The sequence below is a fragment of the Nipponia nippon genome, unplaced genomic scaffold (assembly GCF_047370975.1).
Source record: "Nipponia nippon isolate SJK-2023a ecotype South Korea unplaced genomic scaffold, ASM4737097v1 scaffold_2, whole genome shotgun sequence".
NCBI lineage: Eukaryota > Metazoa > Chordata > Aves > Pelecaniformes > Threskiornithidae > Nipponia > Nipponia nippon.
Window position 1 is genome coordinate 59,622,582 of NW_028262336.1, and position 15,922 is coordinate 59,638,503.

The window sequence follows — 15,922 nt, forward strand, 5'->3', positions numbered from 1 at the left end:
GTAAAAGATATTTAGCTACCAAAGTTTTTAGCTTTAACTATTAATGGTATTAATGGCATTCCCCTGAAATGCTGACTCTTTAAAAAAAATCTGCCTTTGTTATAAACATTCAAGAAATAATGAAGGATTGAAAACAACTACTAGGAAAATCAGTTAAAGGATTACTCTGATGAACATTTGTGTATCCAGCATATGAAGGGCAACAATCAAGATTTCAGGGTTATGTAGATGTCTGAAGATGAAAACAGGCTCTTTCAGCTCTCTGACTTCCTCCCTTCTGATAAAACACAGAAGGGTATGTAAATGAAAATACATTTAAGCAAAAAAAAAGCCATATCAAACATCCCTGGTGTCATAGGAAGAGGACAGGGTGCCCTCTTCAGCATGTTCGACCTGCATACCACCTTGAAGTGTTGTTAGAGTCTTGATAGAGTACTATGAGATTATTCGGTAAGGCTAGGCAGGATTCAAGTGCATAGACAGCCACTGCTCTCATTTAATCTTTCCTTCAACCTGCATAGAATCAGTAACAGGACTTGCTGATCACATTAGCGTTATTTCACATTTATTCAGCATCTGCATCTCAAGATGTCCAAGGGGAGGAGTCTGGGATAACTGAGCATTTCCAGTGAAGTAGCCCTGCCTCTGGAAGCCGTGGTCTCTCACACAGCTACAGGACAAGCCCAGCACCTCTGCTCTCATATAATTCTGACCGGGCCACTCCTAAAATGCAGTGGCACCATAATACACATTATAAGCAATGTAAACGGAATTTGCAGACAATCTTTAGAAGATGAATGAGAACATAGAAGGAAAGTTCAGAGGAGCCAAATCAAGTTGATTGACAACATGACAATTGAGTGAATCTATAATCCACTACTTCTGGAAGTAAATAATCAATGATGATCTTGAGAACATGTTTAAAATAGTACAAGGAGGTACAACTAGCAGGCATGGATAAAAATCCTCTTAGCTTTCCACTAACAGTAGGATGTTTAAAAGAGCTGACTGCGGCATGTAATGGCATGCCTACGCTAGCCCAGGTCTCTACTGCAGAGTGACACGGAGTATAGATACTGATGTCAGCTTTAACTGAGCTAGCTCAGACACTAAAAGCAATTTAACCTCTGAAGCATTGAGCTCCATATGCAATAATTTAATGCCTGCAATATAGACATACCTTTAATCTAACAAGTAACAAACAGCAGAGGGACTGGAATATATACTCTGCTTTCTAGCAGGTACTAAGGTTGGTGTTATTGCATCTTCACTGCTACTACAAATGTTAGGGAAATTAAGGTAGCATATGCCGGAACATGCTTTATTCAGGTCTTCCCTTTGCTGTGGAAACACATGCTGAGAATGATCAGTGTGAAGAACCTCACCACATAGGACATGGGAAAGCAGGCTGGTCTAACACCGAGAAATGCAGAAACCTGGTTCCTTGTGTGGGGATTAACTGAAGGCCCATCAGATCTGTTTAACCCCTAATATTTATAACTTTCCAGAGCTACTTCTTTACCTTCCAATTCTTCTTCATTGCTAGGCAGTGAATTTCTTCCTCTCTGTTTTACTTCCTTTCTGGAGACAAACAAAAGATCATCAGAGTCCAACATCTTCTCCCTAGAATGTCTTTTGTCTTCTGCTCTCCTCTTCTTTTTCTTTTTTCCCCTATCTTCTTTCACAATACTTTTCTTTGCTGCTTCTTCTCCTTCATCTTCCACAGATGAGTGAGGACAGGGCTTTGTGGTCTCTCTGTCCAGGCTAGAAAATCAGACAAGGAAATTCACTAAGCTAAAAGCATACATACCATATACTATTTTAAATCCTTTTTTACATGACATAGATTTCACCTTTTCCCACATCTCACAGTACTGACAAGAGAAGGACTTATCACACTCTTGACCATTTGACAGGGCTATAAATGTCTTTCTTACAATTCAGTTTCCTTTTTTATTTATAAAATAAATAAAGAATAGCCTAAAACTGCCCCTAATTCTGTCTGCCTCTTATGACTCCAAACAGGATTTGGGCAATCAATAATTGTCTTTTATGGTGTGGGCCCAGAGCACATAGTGGTTTACTTTGCATATGGAATTTGTTAATTACATTTGCAGAGTGCTTGTTCTGCCATAATTATTTCTTTCCTGTGTGATGGCAGGAAAAGACCCCGAACAGATGCTAGCATCTGAAATTAAAATGACGACAGTTCTATTAGTACCCCTAGAGATTAGCGAATTAAGCATGACCCCTAGTATGCACCACGTAAAGATCAAAAGACAATCCCAAAGAACCCGGAGCTGAAGATTTAGCCAAGCTATTGTAATACATCTGTATGCACTGTGGATTCCTTGTCAACAGGGGATCCTGGGCTACGCCTTTTCCTTTTTTCCTCTTACTTCTACAGGACTTAGCACACAAGGGTTGTCTCTTTTTGAGCTTCTAATATCATATTGCATTCAAACTTTTTGTTTCCTTTCTGATTAAATTATGCTTCTACTTTGTTTCTATTAACAACATCAGCATGCTCTCATTAGATCTGTGTGCATCCATGAGCAATATGCTGCACTGTTCCCCTCTGATAAGTATGACATGGGAGGTAGTTATCTATTTTAGACTATAATAAATAATAAGTTTCAGCAGGAACCACAATTCCACGCCCTCTAAAAGGTAGGGGCTCTAATGGAAACTCCAACTCAGTCTGGGCTGGAGCACTGCTGTAGCATTGCTAATATTAGTAACTGATTAATGTGTAACTAACTAATGAAATGGTTTTGAGTGTACACCTCCTCATAAAAGGAAAACAATCATTCAACATGGCATGGCAGTTACACAAAGAAACAAATATAAAGTAAAATCATGGCCAGTGTCAGCTTTTTATGATGCAGCCACTGAGTTAATGTAGTCAACACCCAGAAGAGGACATTATGTATGTCTGTATGATACTAAAGTGACATGTTAAGCAGCAAGAAAGGAATGAGATTTCACTTCACAAGTATGTGGCTTTACAGAGAACCCAAAACCTAGCTGAGAACATTACAAGCAAAAGACGAACATTCTGAATTAGTAGGTGTGTTGTCAGGGACTGTCTACTCAAATCTTACAAAGCAATTTACTGTAGAGAGTTATAGATCCAAGAAGTATGAAACTTAAAAGACTCTTAACTATAAAAGCTCTATAGTACCAGGCTTCTATCATTAATTCTTGGAAAAGAGACTAAAAATTCAGCAGAACCAGATATGATACATAATGTGGAAAAAGATGGAGAGAAATATATTGCAGTAGATTATAAAGTTGGGAACGTGCAAAAGAAGGTGCTGTGATTCTGGCAGCAAAGTGTTGAATATTGTGGATCAGTAGTGATCATCGAGGTTTTTATTGGCACACCGATGTACTTAATCTGGGAACCTTCGGGTTAGGTCTATGTTGCCTATATGCTAAAAATTACTATTTATGTAGTTTATCCAATACCTACAGAGGACCCTGGGAATCCCAAAGGCTCAAATATGTCTAGTTCAGGGCTGTAAGTGGGCATCTAAGTAAAGAAAGTCTCAGCTTCAGATGCTCAGCTCTCTTCGTCATTTCTTATAAGCTGCTTTACCCATTTCACTGCACTCTGCGCTATAAATCTTGACATTCAATATGCATCCATGGAGCCAAAGTACCTAAATTCCTCTCTCGGAGCTGCCAAATGCTCAAGTGTTACTGCTTTGAGTCCCACCACGTCCGTTTGTGTATCTGCGCCTTGGTGTCTTCAAACCACTAGCAATCAGATGTAAGTAACAGCATTTGAAATCACATTGTTTGGAGGCACATCTCATGCCCCTTTAATGGGGGTAATTTGAGGACAATTTGAATAGTGCTATCCTCAAAAATAGAGACATTTTGCAGTCATTTCAAATATGGTTGTTTGTTTCTAAAATCTACAACTGCTGCAAGAAAAAACAGAAACTATGTAGTGAAAACTTCAGACCTTAAAACAGCTGTAAGACATTGGTGTACTCATTATGCTTGCAAAATTTATGCTCTATTCCAGGCCATGCTAAAAACTGTTTTAGTTTGGTTTAAAGGGGATAAAATGAATGCCTTAACTGAGAGTCCATTATTTTGGGCTGTGGCAACAATATTGTTTGGAGTATTTTATTTAGATTTCAATAATTTAATTTCAATCATCTGCTATACAAACTGGCCAGTGCATTTACAACCAAATCAATGTTTACTAGCTGGAAACACTATATAGAAATTAACAATTAATATTACTTGAATACACAGTTTCACGTACTATTTTACACAGAGATCTGCCAGATTTGATATCACTTCATCTAAAATTTAGATCTAATGAGTACATTTATTTCTCATTTGCAAAAATTTAGTGCATTCATTTCAGTCCTCCAAAGAATTCCTCTGTTTGCCAGTGAATAACTCAATTTTCTCATCATTTGTACATAACAACAGCAAGTCAGTTTGGAGAATGAATATTAAATTTGATATTAAAGCACTCAGTCATGAAACAAAGCATGTAGAATGGAAGCCACTCCTATTGCTTACGCATCTAGTCACATCTTTTCTTAATAAGGTACCTCATTTAGAATATAATCCAACTGAACGGAAGGGAAAGCCTTCCACCGATTTTGCTGGAACTCAACTCAGTTATATACCTGCCTCTTTGCAACTGGTTGTATGCATTAAGTAGGAAACCATGGCCTTCAGGTTTACTTTTCAGTGAAAAGAGGCTACCATCCTGTAGGTGATCTGGCCTGGAAAAAGGCATTGATGCATTTCCAGATTTGGAATTCTGCTCAGTAAAGTGGGGGTATTCATTTGTTTATGTGCTGTGGCTGCAAGCTGGCAGAAGAGCAAGTTTCAAACTGTGCTGGAATCACTACTAGAAAATGTGTGGGAAACAGGCCTTGAATCAGTGTTGCTTTTTTTGTTCCATCATTCTCAGGGAATCCATAGATCAACCCATGACTGGTACCCTCGCCCATCATTTTCAGATGTAACCTTTAACACTGATCATCTTATTAGAACATTTCAATAAAAATGAAGAACATCTAAAATTGCCTTTAAAGATGGGATTTGTCCTGTTCATGCAACCTGTTAGGAAGAAATCTCCCATGATGGAGGTTATACAATTCTTTGACAGCAGTGCCCATACTACGTTGACATACACGGAAGAGGAAACCCGTCAGTCTAGAATCCCTGTCAAGGGATGTCAAGGCAGACGGAAGATTCGAAACAAAAGTATATGTTTTCTCACACAAAATGTGAAACTGCACAGCTCCTTCTGGAAAGAGGCTATGGATGATAAAGGTTTACATGAGTTCAAAAAAGTAACGGCAAAAATTCGTGGAAAAAAATCCATCAAGGCTGTTAATACAGAGACTCCAATTCTGCTTCAGAAAATCCTTAAATCACAAATTGCTGGAGATTGGGAATGTATTCTGGAGAAATATTCCCTAGATGATTGCTCTGATCTTAGTCTACTTCCTAAGATCTGTTGTTGCTTGCTGTCAGAGATTGTTGGTGCTCTGAAGGTTATCACAATCCAATGCTATTTCAAACGGATTAAACTAGAACTTAATACAAGATGAAAAAGTAATCCACAATCACTTGGAACCACTGCACGTTCAGCACACACTTCACACCAGAAAAATATTACCCCTGCTGTACGTAAGTTCTGCAGAACTTAAGTAGGGGCTCATATTCATCCTACACGCTCTCTCCCCATCATTCCCCATATTTAAGCCCAGTAGAAGACTCACTATCTTAGAAACAACTTGCGATTTAATGCATAGCTTTGTATCACAATAAATATCTTAAAACAAAAATAAGGCCTACCACAAATAGAAACTCTATCTCACTTTTCAGCAAGCCTCTAACAGCTTCCTGGGGCTAAGCTTCAAATCATCACATCCCACCAATGTTTCCAAAATGAAAACAGGGCAATCAATTGCCAGATAATAAAATAGTAGGACAGACAGTTAATGCTCTTCTGATTGACATGCTTGTGGGTCAAATCACTTGGTTGCATGTGTAGAGCAAGCCAGTTCACAACTGTAGTTAGAGTACTAGATATGGAAATCTGACAGCATAGTTGAACCCAAAGTGTGACATTTAGGATTCACATAAAATAACTTTTATATTTTTAGGTTCAAGCATACTCACGTCATATAATCCACCATCTGCACCATTCTTATGTACCGGCAGGAAAAGGCATATTTCATTTGGCTAATTTTAATAAGCCCGCTTCTTACACAGTGTTCCTGCAATAATACAATCAACATTTGTCTAATTTAAATCTAAATCTCAGAAACAATGAAGATACATATGTATAAAAAGCCAACTGCTTGAATGTAACCGTAATCAGCCTCTAAATAACGAAGATAAAAGTTTCAAGTACAAAGTACATTTTCTTAATATGCACTATGAAAAATGCAGTAAAATTATCATAATGGCTTACAAACAAACAAACAAACAAACATAATGCAATGAACTGAAGACTATACTGATTGTGATAAAACCCCCTATGTTTCTCATCTTAGCAGCATGGAGCTTGTGAAAGCCACCAAATAGATTAAAGAGGAAAGAACAGAGTATGATTTCAGAATAAATTTTCATACAGAATTTCTTGGTTCATGCCTAATTACATGAGCTCTTCATTGAGCCCTGAAATCTGATTTACTTTGGTTAGCTGGAGACAGGGATTGGGACAGTGAGCTCATTAGCCTGGAAAATTATATCTGCCTCATCAGACACAGAACAATGGTAATACCATTGCCAAATTGGTATCGTCTTCTAGGTTTACTTACTTTCCTGTTGTTGAATATCAGAACTGTGTAGAGTTTATCACCCGTTTCCACCCTCTTTGGCGTTGCTATGACAATGGCAGGTGCGTAATACTCATTTCCTGTCTGTGTCCCAGTTCTGGCAAACACATAGTCTCCAACCTGCGCACCAGGAAAGCATCAGTTTGCAAGAACAGTGTAACTTGTAAGTTTTACAAGACATAAAAGGTAAATATTAAGATATTTTTACATGAATCATCATTCTAACATGTTCCCGTGCTTTAATATGGATCTTTAAAAGAAAAGAAGAACTTGGCCCTTGCATGTGCCGATAACTCACAATTTCCACTGAATCAGGGAGTGAACACAAAGCAAAAATAAAGGACAGAGTCCTACTAAATGTACCAGGGCTCCACTAGCAAGTGGAACAGAATGAGGAAACTCTTGCAACTCTTCAGCCCCTTGAACTTTACGCAAATTTATATGTTTTTAGTAAGCTTTGAAACCAACCTTGGGAATTTCAGAGAATTCCATATGTAACTGACTTATACAAAATCATTTTAAAAATTAACACAGAAGTCACAATTTTCTATCAAATTCTGCAGATCTTCTCTAGAATCGGATGGTCCCCTTACAGAATATCAGGAACTACCTGATCAGGATTTGCCTTCATTTCAAAGGGAAAAAAAGGCATGTCTCTAGTTTTAAGTGTAACAAAACAGTTATAAAAATGCTTTTTGAATTCAAAACAGCTGTATCCATTCTGTATCCTTTCTATATCCATCATCACTCTCATGTGTAAAATAAGAATCACCTGAAAAACCAATGGTGATTACAGATAGTCAGCTGATAAATTTTAAATAGAAACAGAAATGGAATAAGAATTCTTTTTTTCATTACTGTTATTTGCCTTAGTATAAGGTTATCTGCTGGATTTAAAATACACTGTGAAAAACAAATGGTTATAACCTGCTGTACATCACATTGTGTAAAAAAGGCTCTCCTTCATTCATAATCTGTGTGCTAGGAAACAATCATTCTGCTGGTAAATAGCTCACCTTTCTTCTATAGGTAGCCAAATATTCATATTTCATAAAGAAAATAATATAGAATTCTAATAAACAAAGGAATAGGATTACAATGAAAACAAGCTCCAAACAAATGAAAAATAGCATGTTGAAAATAGCATGATATTACTATCACTGAAAACTCTTCTTTAAAATAAATAGATGCATTTAAAAGATTAAAAAATCATCTACCCTTTATTCTATGTGTGACCAAACATACAAAATGAAAAATGCATATTTGCTGTCATAAAAAAATACGATTTTTCACCTGCAGATATGGGCATGGCATAGCACCTCCCACAGGTATAGCAAACTTCACAGGTACAACCCAGGTCTCCCCATTGTTGAAGTCAACAAGTGTACAGGTAGAACTGATATTCTTTATCACAGTTCCTAAAAAACCAACATAATAAAATATTAAAATTTTTTTTCTTTCACCCCTTGTGGAAATTTTCTTTAAAATTCCTATAGGCTGTCACACATCACTGAGGTCAAATGTATCTATACTATGCATTCTTCATTTTCAATTAGCTAGGGTAAGCTGTGCTAGGGCAATAGAGACATTTGTACCTGAAAAAAATACAGTCTTACTAACCATTCTTAATAATGCCATAAAAATAAAACGAAGAATAATTTTCAAGCCCAGGTCTGAAATTTGTAAGCTGATCAGGTGGATGATTGTTGACATAATGAAATTATTACCACAGTTAAAAATATGTAATTTAAAAAACCAAACAAGTAAAGGTAACACAAAAATAAACACACACAAAAATAAACACACACACACACATGGCCTTTACCAAATGCTCAACAGAAACATTCAAGGGAGACATCAAAGAGGGATAGGTTGATGCCCTCGGATACTCAGTTACTTAAAAGGACTTCCTTCCACGCTGTTCTTATATAAATATATCAGAAGCACATCAGCATTGCTTTCTAACTTCATAAAATGTATGTCTTTTTATAAATGTATATATGTGCACACACAAGATATATATTCATTTTTCATGAATATGCACATGTAATATTAAATCTGGTTAAGGCAGAAGTAGCTAATTATGACCCAAACTAATGTTTTATCAGTATTAATAAACTCTAAAAAATATTTAAAATGTGGACAAAAATATATACCTGGATAATAAAATCCTGTGACATCGGATCTGGCAATCACCTTTTGGCTTTTGTGAGTCACAAATACTTGGCCTTTTTGTCTTTTTTGAGGCTTTGGCTTCACAGTTTCTTCTTCAAGTCTCTGTAATTTGATACAATTATTTTTTCTACAACAGCTAAGCCAGTCAGCCTCAATCTACCCTTTGGAATTAATTAAAAATTTAGACAATGTAATGTTATGACCCCTGCAGGTAATTCACAGTAAACTGGAATTATTTTAAACATTCAGAATAGTTATAAACAGAGGAAGCTATGTTACAGGAGGCACTCATGGATAAGATCATCTAAGAGTTTTTGCTATAAAATCCTGTTTTACATGGTCATAACAATACCTATATTTTCAAGTGTTCAGGCAGAAATTTACCTTGATGAATTACGGTTCTGGCTGCCATTTTCCTAGAAAAAATTTTACAAAGTTGTACAATTCGTATTCAAGAATTAGATAAGGAAAAATCAACTGATTTTGCAGAATAACTGAAGGTGCTATACACATCCTTTTTGTCCACATAGGTGGGTCTTCACAATAATCTTATTTTCATTAAAAGTACCTCACTGTATGGAATGACTGATTAAAAAAATCAAATACAGAATCTAAATTTTTTTTAAATCTTGAAGTGTCTGGAAAAAAATGTTTATTTACAAACTATAAATTCAAAATTAAAATCTTCAGCAGTTTTAAAACATTCCAGCTTAGCAAAATATTAAACCACATTTGCCAGAACTGCCACTGTCCATCATTCTGCCCCGCTACTTTGGGTTCTTCATACACCAATTCTCCTCTTTGGGGGGCAACTCCCCAGACTACAGCTCCTGTAACGTACCGCAGCCACAAAGAACACCGGAGCTTACTGTTCAATTGCCCATCAATAAATATGGGGGACGACGCACCGGATGGTGAGAATAGAAATACCAATGGGGCCGGCTGTCTGTGGACTGACTCAACTCCTAGTTGAAGTCAGTGACTGAAATTAGTAGTAACTGAATGAAGAATGCAAAAAGCACGATGGATCTCACGCAACAACTGAGGGAGGGGGGCTGTGGGAAACACAGTATGTGAAAAATAGTCAAAGACTAGCAAATCACAAGTGGCTCTATGTAAAAATATACTGTCGGGCTTTCTGAGCTTCCACGTCCTTGACTTTACAGTCACCATATTCTTTTACCTTAAAGCCTTTTATATCTCACATTAACATTTTATGGAGTCTCAGTGTTACTTGCCTTTAAAGTAAATCATGTTCCTGAACCCCTTTTTTTCTAGAAGAAAGAATGTCTTCCCATTCAGAACATCTCTCTTACGGGAAGTTTTGAGAGGATTGGGGTATTATATGCATATGTCAGAATGTGAAAGAACACTTTATATTTTGCTTTTCTGAGAAAATTAAGAAAATGGATAATATAAAACCATTTTCTTTCTAATATTAAAAAGTCTGTAATCCCAGTATTTTTATAAGTACATTTTAATAATCTTCTAGAATAATAATGTAATTTATATTTATTACAATAGGAAATTCATTCTTGAAAAAGTCTGTTATTTTCTCCATACTGCTCACAGTAATGCTTCTAAATATAAATTATAAGCATGCAAAGTTAAATAAATCATTGTTTTCCCATTAATTTTTAAAACACATATTTATTAGCCTACCTCATAAACAATTTGGAAGCATCCATCTCATACACTTCCTTTGAATCACAGAAACATACAGCTTGAAATCTCAAACTTTTCCACAGATCTACACCCTGTTCTGAAAAACAACCATAACTCACAGACTCCTAAAACCCCCTGCTTGCTAAGGTGGGTATGACCTGCTTCCTTCTCTGACAACATTTTTCTCCCTAAAAAGATTTATTTGATTTTGATACTCTATTTTCCCTAACAGGCAGCAATAATGGAAGAGATGGAATAACTTTGACTAAATTGTTTGTTCTCAGTTTCACTATAACTATCACAAACTCTTTTTTCCAACCTCCTGCTCAAAAATCACGAACAACCCTAAAAAAAAGTCCTAAAAATAAGCAAAACACACACACAAAAAAGCAAAGAGATATTTTAAACAGGAGATAGGTGGGTTTTTTCTAGTTTATTCTTTACTCCTATAAAATATAAATTATATCAACACTTCTGTTTTTCAGACTCAGTCTAAACCAGAGGCTCTCCACAGCGCTTAACTGACTGCTTGAAGTACAACCTAACAAAGGCTGATTTGAGTGCAAAGATTTACAGCTCCACAGACACAAGAAGGTATTTGGGTAAACCATTTACTTAATTCCTCAGGCTCCAAAGGGACAGCTGCTGCTGAATATTTATTATCAACTAATTTGTAATGCTTGACTAATAACTTGGGCAACTTCCAGCACTCTGCATTAATCCAAATACTAAAGACTGTGCAGGCATCCACAATGAGGATGCGGAGTCCTGCAGAATTCAGGTGGCTCAGAAATACCGTCTAAATTCAAATCCATCTCTCCTTCCTCTCACACAGCCTTCAGGTGTTCTGCATGATTGACCCAGCCACTGTCAGAGTGCCCATTTCTGGGATATCATTCTCATGGGATATCATGTATTTTTATTACAAAAGAGCCCCATCTGATTCTCAGGGATTTTCACCCTGTTTAGCTCTGCTTTGTTGAAGGCAATGCATTAAACCACATGAGGTGAAGGCGACTTTGTTTCCCCCTGCCAATACCTGCTGCATTTTAAAATTCTTTTTCAGAGAGATTAGTGTTTGCACTTTCCTGCTGTGAGAACAGATCGGAAGACTATCCACAGATCTCCATGTATCTTAGCTCTAACTTTGGCTTTTCGCAATCCTGACACCTCCAGAGCCAAGCAACCACTGCTTTTCCCAGGCTGCCAGTGGCCACAAGCCCGTTTCTGTGTAGACCACAGTCTGTTTTTATGAAAGAGCCTAACTTTTTGTAGCTACGCGCTGTCTGTCCAGCAGGTTACTTCACTGATGACAATGGAAAATTTGACCAAACTTTTCTAGGTAGTCATAACTTTTTTGTTGTTGCGCTATTTAGGATGCTTGTTTTCCCTTGACTCCCTAAAGAGACACAAGAACAAAGGCAGGGTTTTGCCAAGCTGTTTAGGAAACGTATGAATGCAAAAAAAGGTATCAACAGACAGCGATTAGTAATCCTTAAACAGTGAGGAAGGATGAGGAGTGTAAGAATTAGGACACCAGGAAACAGAAGAAACTGCCAAGGGAGATCCAGAATTTCCATTCTTTTAAAGAATCAAGTCTCAGCTATAAATATTTCATTAGGAATAATTAAATCAATGGTATACAAAGTACATTTTTCAGAAAGAACAGACTCAATGAGCCACTAGAGGTCCCTTTCCACCCAAATAAACACTTTACAAAACACGTTATGCTTATTAACCACGTTATTTTTAATCACATGGTGACCATTCAGCAGGGTCACAAACAAGCGTTAAGTCTTGCACGTTCGAGCTCATGCTAAGGGAAACACAGTGCTTTAAAAAGTATATTCTTAATGAGGGTTAATCCTTAGCAATGAATGCAGCTTTATTTCTCTGCAGAATCTGAAGTCCATTCATATGCAGAAACAAAAATATTTAGTATGAGAGGAAATGTTCTCCATCACTCTCAAAGGCAAGATTAATACTGGGGAAAGAAACACTTTACATGAAAATGTTACGGCCATGAACGGAATGCCCCAAACTGTCCAGGAAGCTATCATGCTTGGAGAATAGCAACACCATGACCCCAGGAGACCTGAGGTTGTCTAATGAGAAGTGGGTAGGGGACCCTGAACAATTCCTTTTACTAGGTGACATCATGTTGTAAACAGCTTTATCATTCAGTGAGAAAAAAATATAATAAGAAATGACGGCTGACTGCTATGCTTGACAAGTTCAAAATAGAAAACAGATACAATATTTTAAGTCAAAGCAGTTACTTATTAGAAAAAACCAAAGTAAATGATACATTCCTCATTTTTAATATCTTTAGATGAAGGCTGAGTGCCAGCCTGAAGAGGAAGATTTTTGTCAAGCCGTGCTTTAACCTGTACAGCAAAAGGAATTGAGTAAACTGAGTAAAATACAGTCTACAATTAGCCCTCCAATTCAGTAATCATCAACGTTCAGTGTTTTCTGTTTTGCCTGATAATAACTAAATGTGTTTGCTAATTTCCCAAAGCATTTACTTCTTGCATCACTTCAGTCTTCAGTCATCTCACAGCCCTGTGCAGATGGCTGTCTACTTCATCCTCCTCCAATAAGGCACTGGCATACCCTGCCTTACACAGATATGTGCAAACATAGCAGCCTGAACACAACTCCCACAGAAAGCCAGAGAACACAGGGAGGACAACCAGACCATTAATTCAGCTGTAGGCTTAAACAGAAAGCTCTTATATCAAGGACATCCAAAAAGGATTACTAATTCTTTTAAGAAGTTGTGAAGGTAATTAGGAACCCTTAAAAGCTAAAAACTAAAGGGTTTTATTTTGAATTTAGTGAAGAAAAAAAAAAAAAAAAGAGCAGGAAATTTAAGAGTCTGCTTTGTTTAATAGACCTCCAGGATAATTGTGATTTTTCTACCATCTTGCAATGACAATTTTCATTCAGTGCCATAGCAGCTATTTCCTTGCTGTAATGTATTTCAGCTGGCAGTTTATTTTTTTTATACCCATTTTGTAGGCAGACATCACAGTTGGAAAAACCTCCAACAACATTTTTGAAAGGCTCCCCAGTTTTTTTCTGTTTTTTTTTCACTCTTTTTTCCACCAAACAGAACTCTAATTACATCTGCATTTCTGCCTCTCACTCTTAAAGCCTTTCAGTTGCAGATTAGCAATTACTGAAGATGGTGCTCTGATTAGGCTCCTAAAGCAGGTTGACTCAGGATAAGTGATTGCACAATGTTAATCACGTCATGTCTGAGAGCACACATTGGTTGTTTCAAGGCAACAGTAAAATTACAGTCAACAAATGAAACATGAACATGTTTCTGCTGCTTTTGTATTGGGACATTATATGGCAGAGGTAAATCAGTAATCAACATAGCTGTATTAGCAATGTAATATTTTCAGACCAATGTAAAATGAATCAAGATCATCTGTTTTTTGAAGACATTGAAATATTTTCAAATGTACAGTCTTAATGGAAAAAAAGTCTCAAAAACTACAGAAAACTGAATGTGATCCTTTCCATAATCACTTATTTTCATACATTGCCTGTGCTATCATAATATATTCTGTTCAATTTAACACAAATAATTTTTTATATATTATGTCATAGTATGTAAAAGGCCACAGCTCATTGTGAAAACTATTGTTGATCTCGATGAAAAGAGAAGTATACCTCAGTCAAAGAATGTCAAATAAACCAAAAGATTTTTGGTATACTCTGGTAAGCAGAGAATATGGATACTTGGCATAATTTACAGTTGTAAATTCCAATTGTACATTCCCATTCATTGCTGAGAACTCACAGTATAGGTTTGTACTGTGCTCATTTGAGTTTCACTTAGCTTACCTCTTCAAATTGATGGTGTGTGTATATATATATACACACACATATTTGTATATGTATACATGCATACATCAGGGCAAAAAGGAACTATTAAGATCATTTGATTATGCTTCCTACATAATACAAAGCATAGGACTATCCTCAGCATTCACTGCAACTAGGCCAACCACACCTTCAAGTTCAGTCAAAGAGTAGTTTCCCTCACCCAATGATATAAAACAATGAAAAAGAAAAGGAATATATTGATATATGAGACTTATGATTAATTCTCTCTTTGTTTTTACTTATCCTCTATTAGAACTTAGAGGTCTGAGAAAAGATTTTCTTTCTTATTAATTTCCTAGAGAGCTTATTTTAATATTATCATAGCACTACTCTACCTAGACAGCAGTTCTGCAGAAGCAGCAGCACTCCCAGTGAAGCACTGTTTGATGAAGCTTTTAGATGAAAAAACTTGAAACTGAATAAGAGAAGTGGTTTGGTTTTTTCAGAGGTAAGTACTTTCAATTTTAGAGCACCAATAGTGTATACAGAAATCTTTCCACTGGGGAAGATTAAATCGCTTTTAAAGACTTAAAAATCTGTTCTTTATTTCCCTGAGAATTCATACTCATATCTTGAAGGTAAAACCATTAAAGTAGAATCAATTCATTTTCAAGAATGTTCTGAAAGACTGAAAATAATAATAGGAGAATACAACATTGCAACCTAAGATATGTTTTCTGACAGTATATATCACCACAGAAAAAGCTAAAATGAAAAAGTATATTCTCTCTTCCAACAGGGCAGCCTAAAATAACTTACTAGCCTTATTTTTATACTTGTTGCTTCATGTATTTCCATAAGCATTTCATTAAATCTCCCACTAGCATTCCAAGTAAAATCAGAGGTTCATCTGGAGGACAGAGAGAGAGAGAGAGAGAGAAAGAGAGATCAAAAATCACAAACTTCCATCACAGTTACAGAGTAGCTAGACTACTTTCTGCTAATGTATTAATGGGAGTGGAGAGCGCACTCTGGCTTGCCAAAAGTAGGTGTCCAGTTCAGGATGAGCTCCAGATGCCACTGACTCTGTTCACGATACCGTGAGATTAGCCACCAGTTCATGTATGCCTACAGTTTATGGACAAATAAATTTTAGTGTCGGAATATGAAGCTGAATCCCACCTCTTCTCTCCATCTTTTCTCTTACAAGAAAGATACCATGGAAGATTACAGTGAATTACTCCAACAGTACAAGATCTTTTAGTCCTGTTTATCAGATATTAACCCAACCACAAATCTTATATCATAATTACCTTTAATGTATCTCTTCTTTCTCTTCTTTCATATATATCTCTGCTCTCGTTGCAGAGGAGATAAAGATACTTTGCTCACATTTGTTTCTAAGAGGC

At 36.5% G+C, this 15,922-nt stretch overlaps 1 protein-coding gene across 1 annotated transcript in view; it reads right to left on the bottom strand.

The window, feature by feature from the left end:
• Positions 1-357: 357 nt before the first annotated feature.
• The window catches only part of VWA3B (von Willebrand factor A domain containing 3B), a 70,336-nt gene continuing 54,771 nt past the window's right edge, over positions 358-15,922 (bottom strand). Inside the window, exons 24-28 of the mRNA XM_087758716.1 lie at positions 8,987-9,107; positions 8,124-8,248; positions 6,813-6,950; positions 6,169-6,266; positions 358-1,764 (exon numbers count right to left, since the gene is read on the bottom strand). Of these exons, the coding sequence (XP_087614842.1) occupies positions 1,488-1,764; positions 6,169-6,266; positions 6,813-6,950; positions 8,124-8,248; positions 8,987-9,107 (759 nt within the window). The 3' untranslated portion in view covers positions 358-1,487. The remainder of the gene's footprint in view (positions 1,765-6,168; positions 6,267-6,812; positions 6,951-8,123; positions 8,249-8,986; positions 9,108-15,922) is intronic.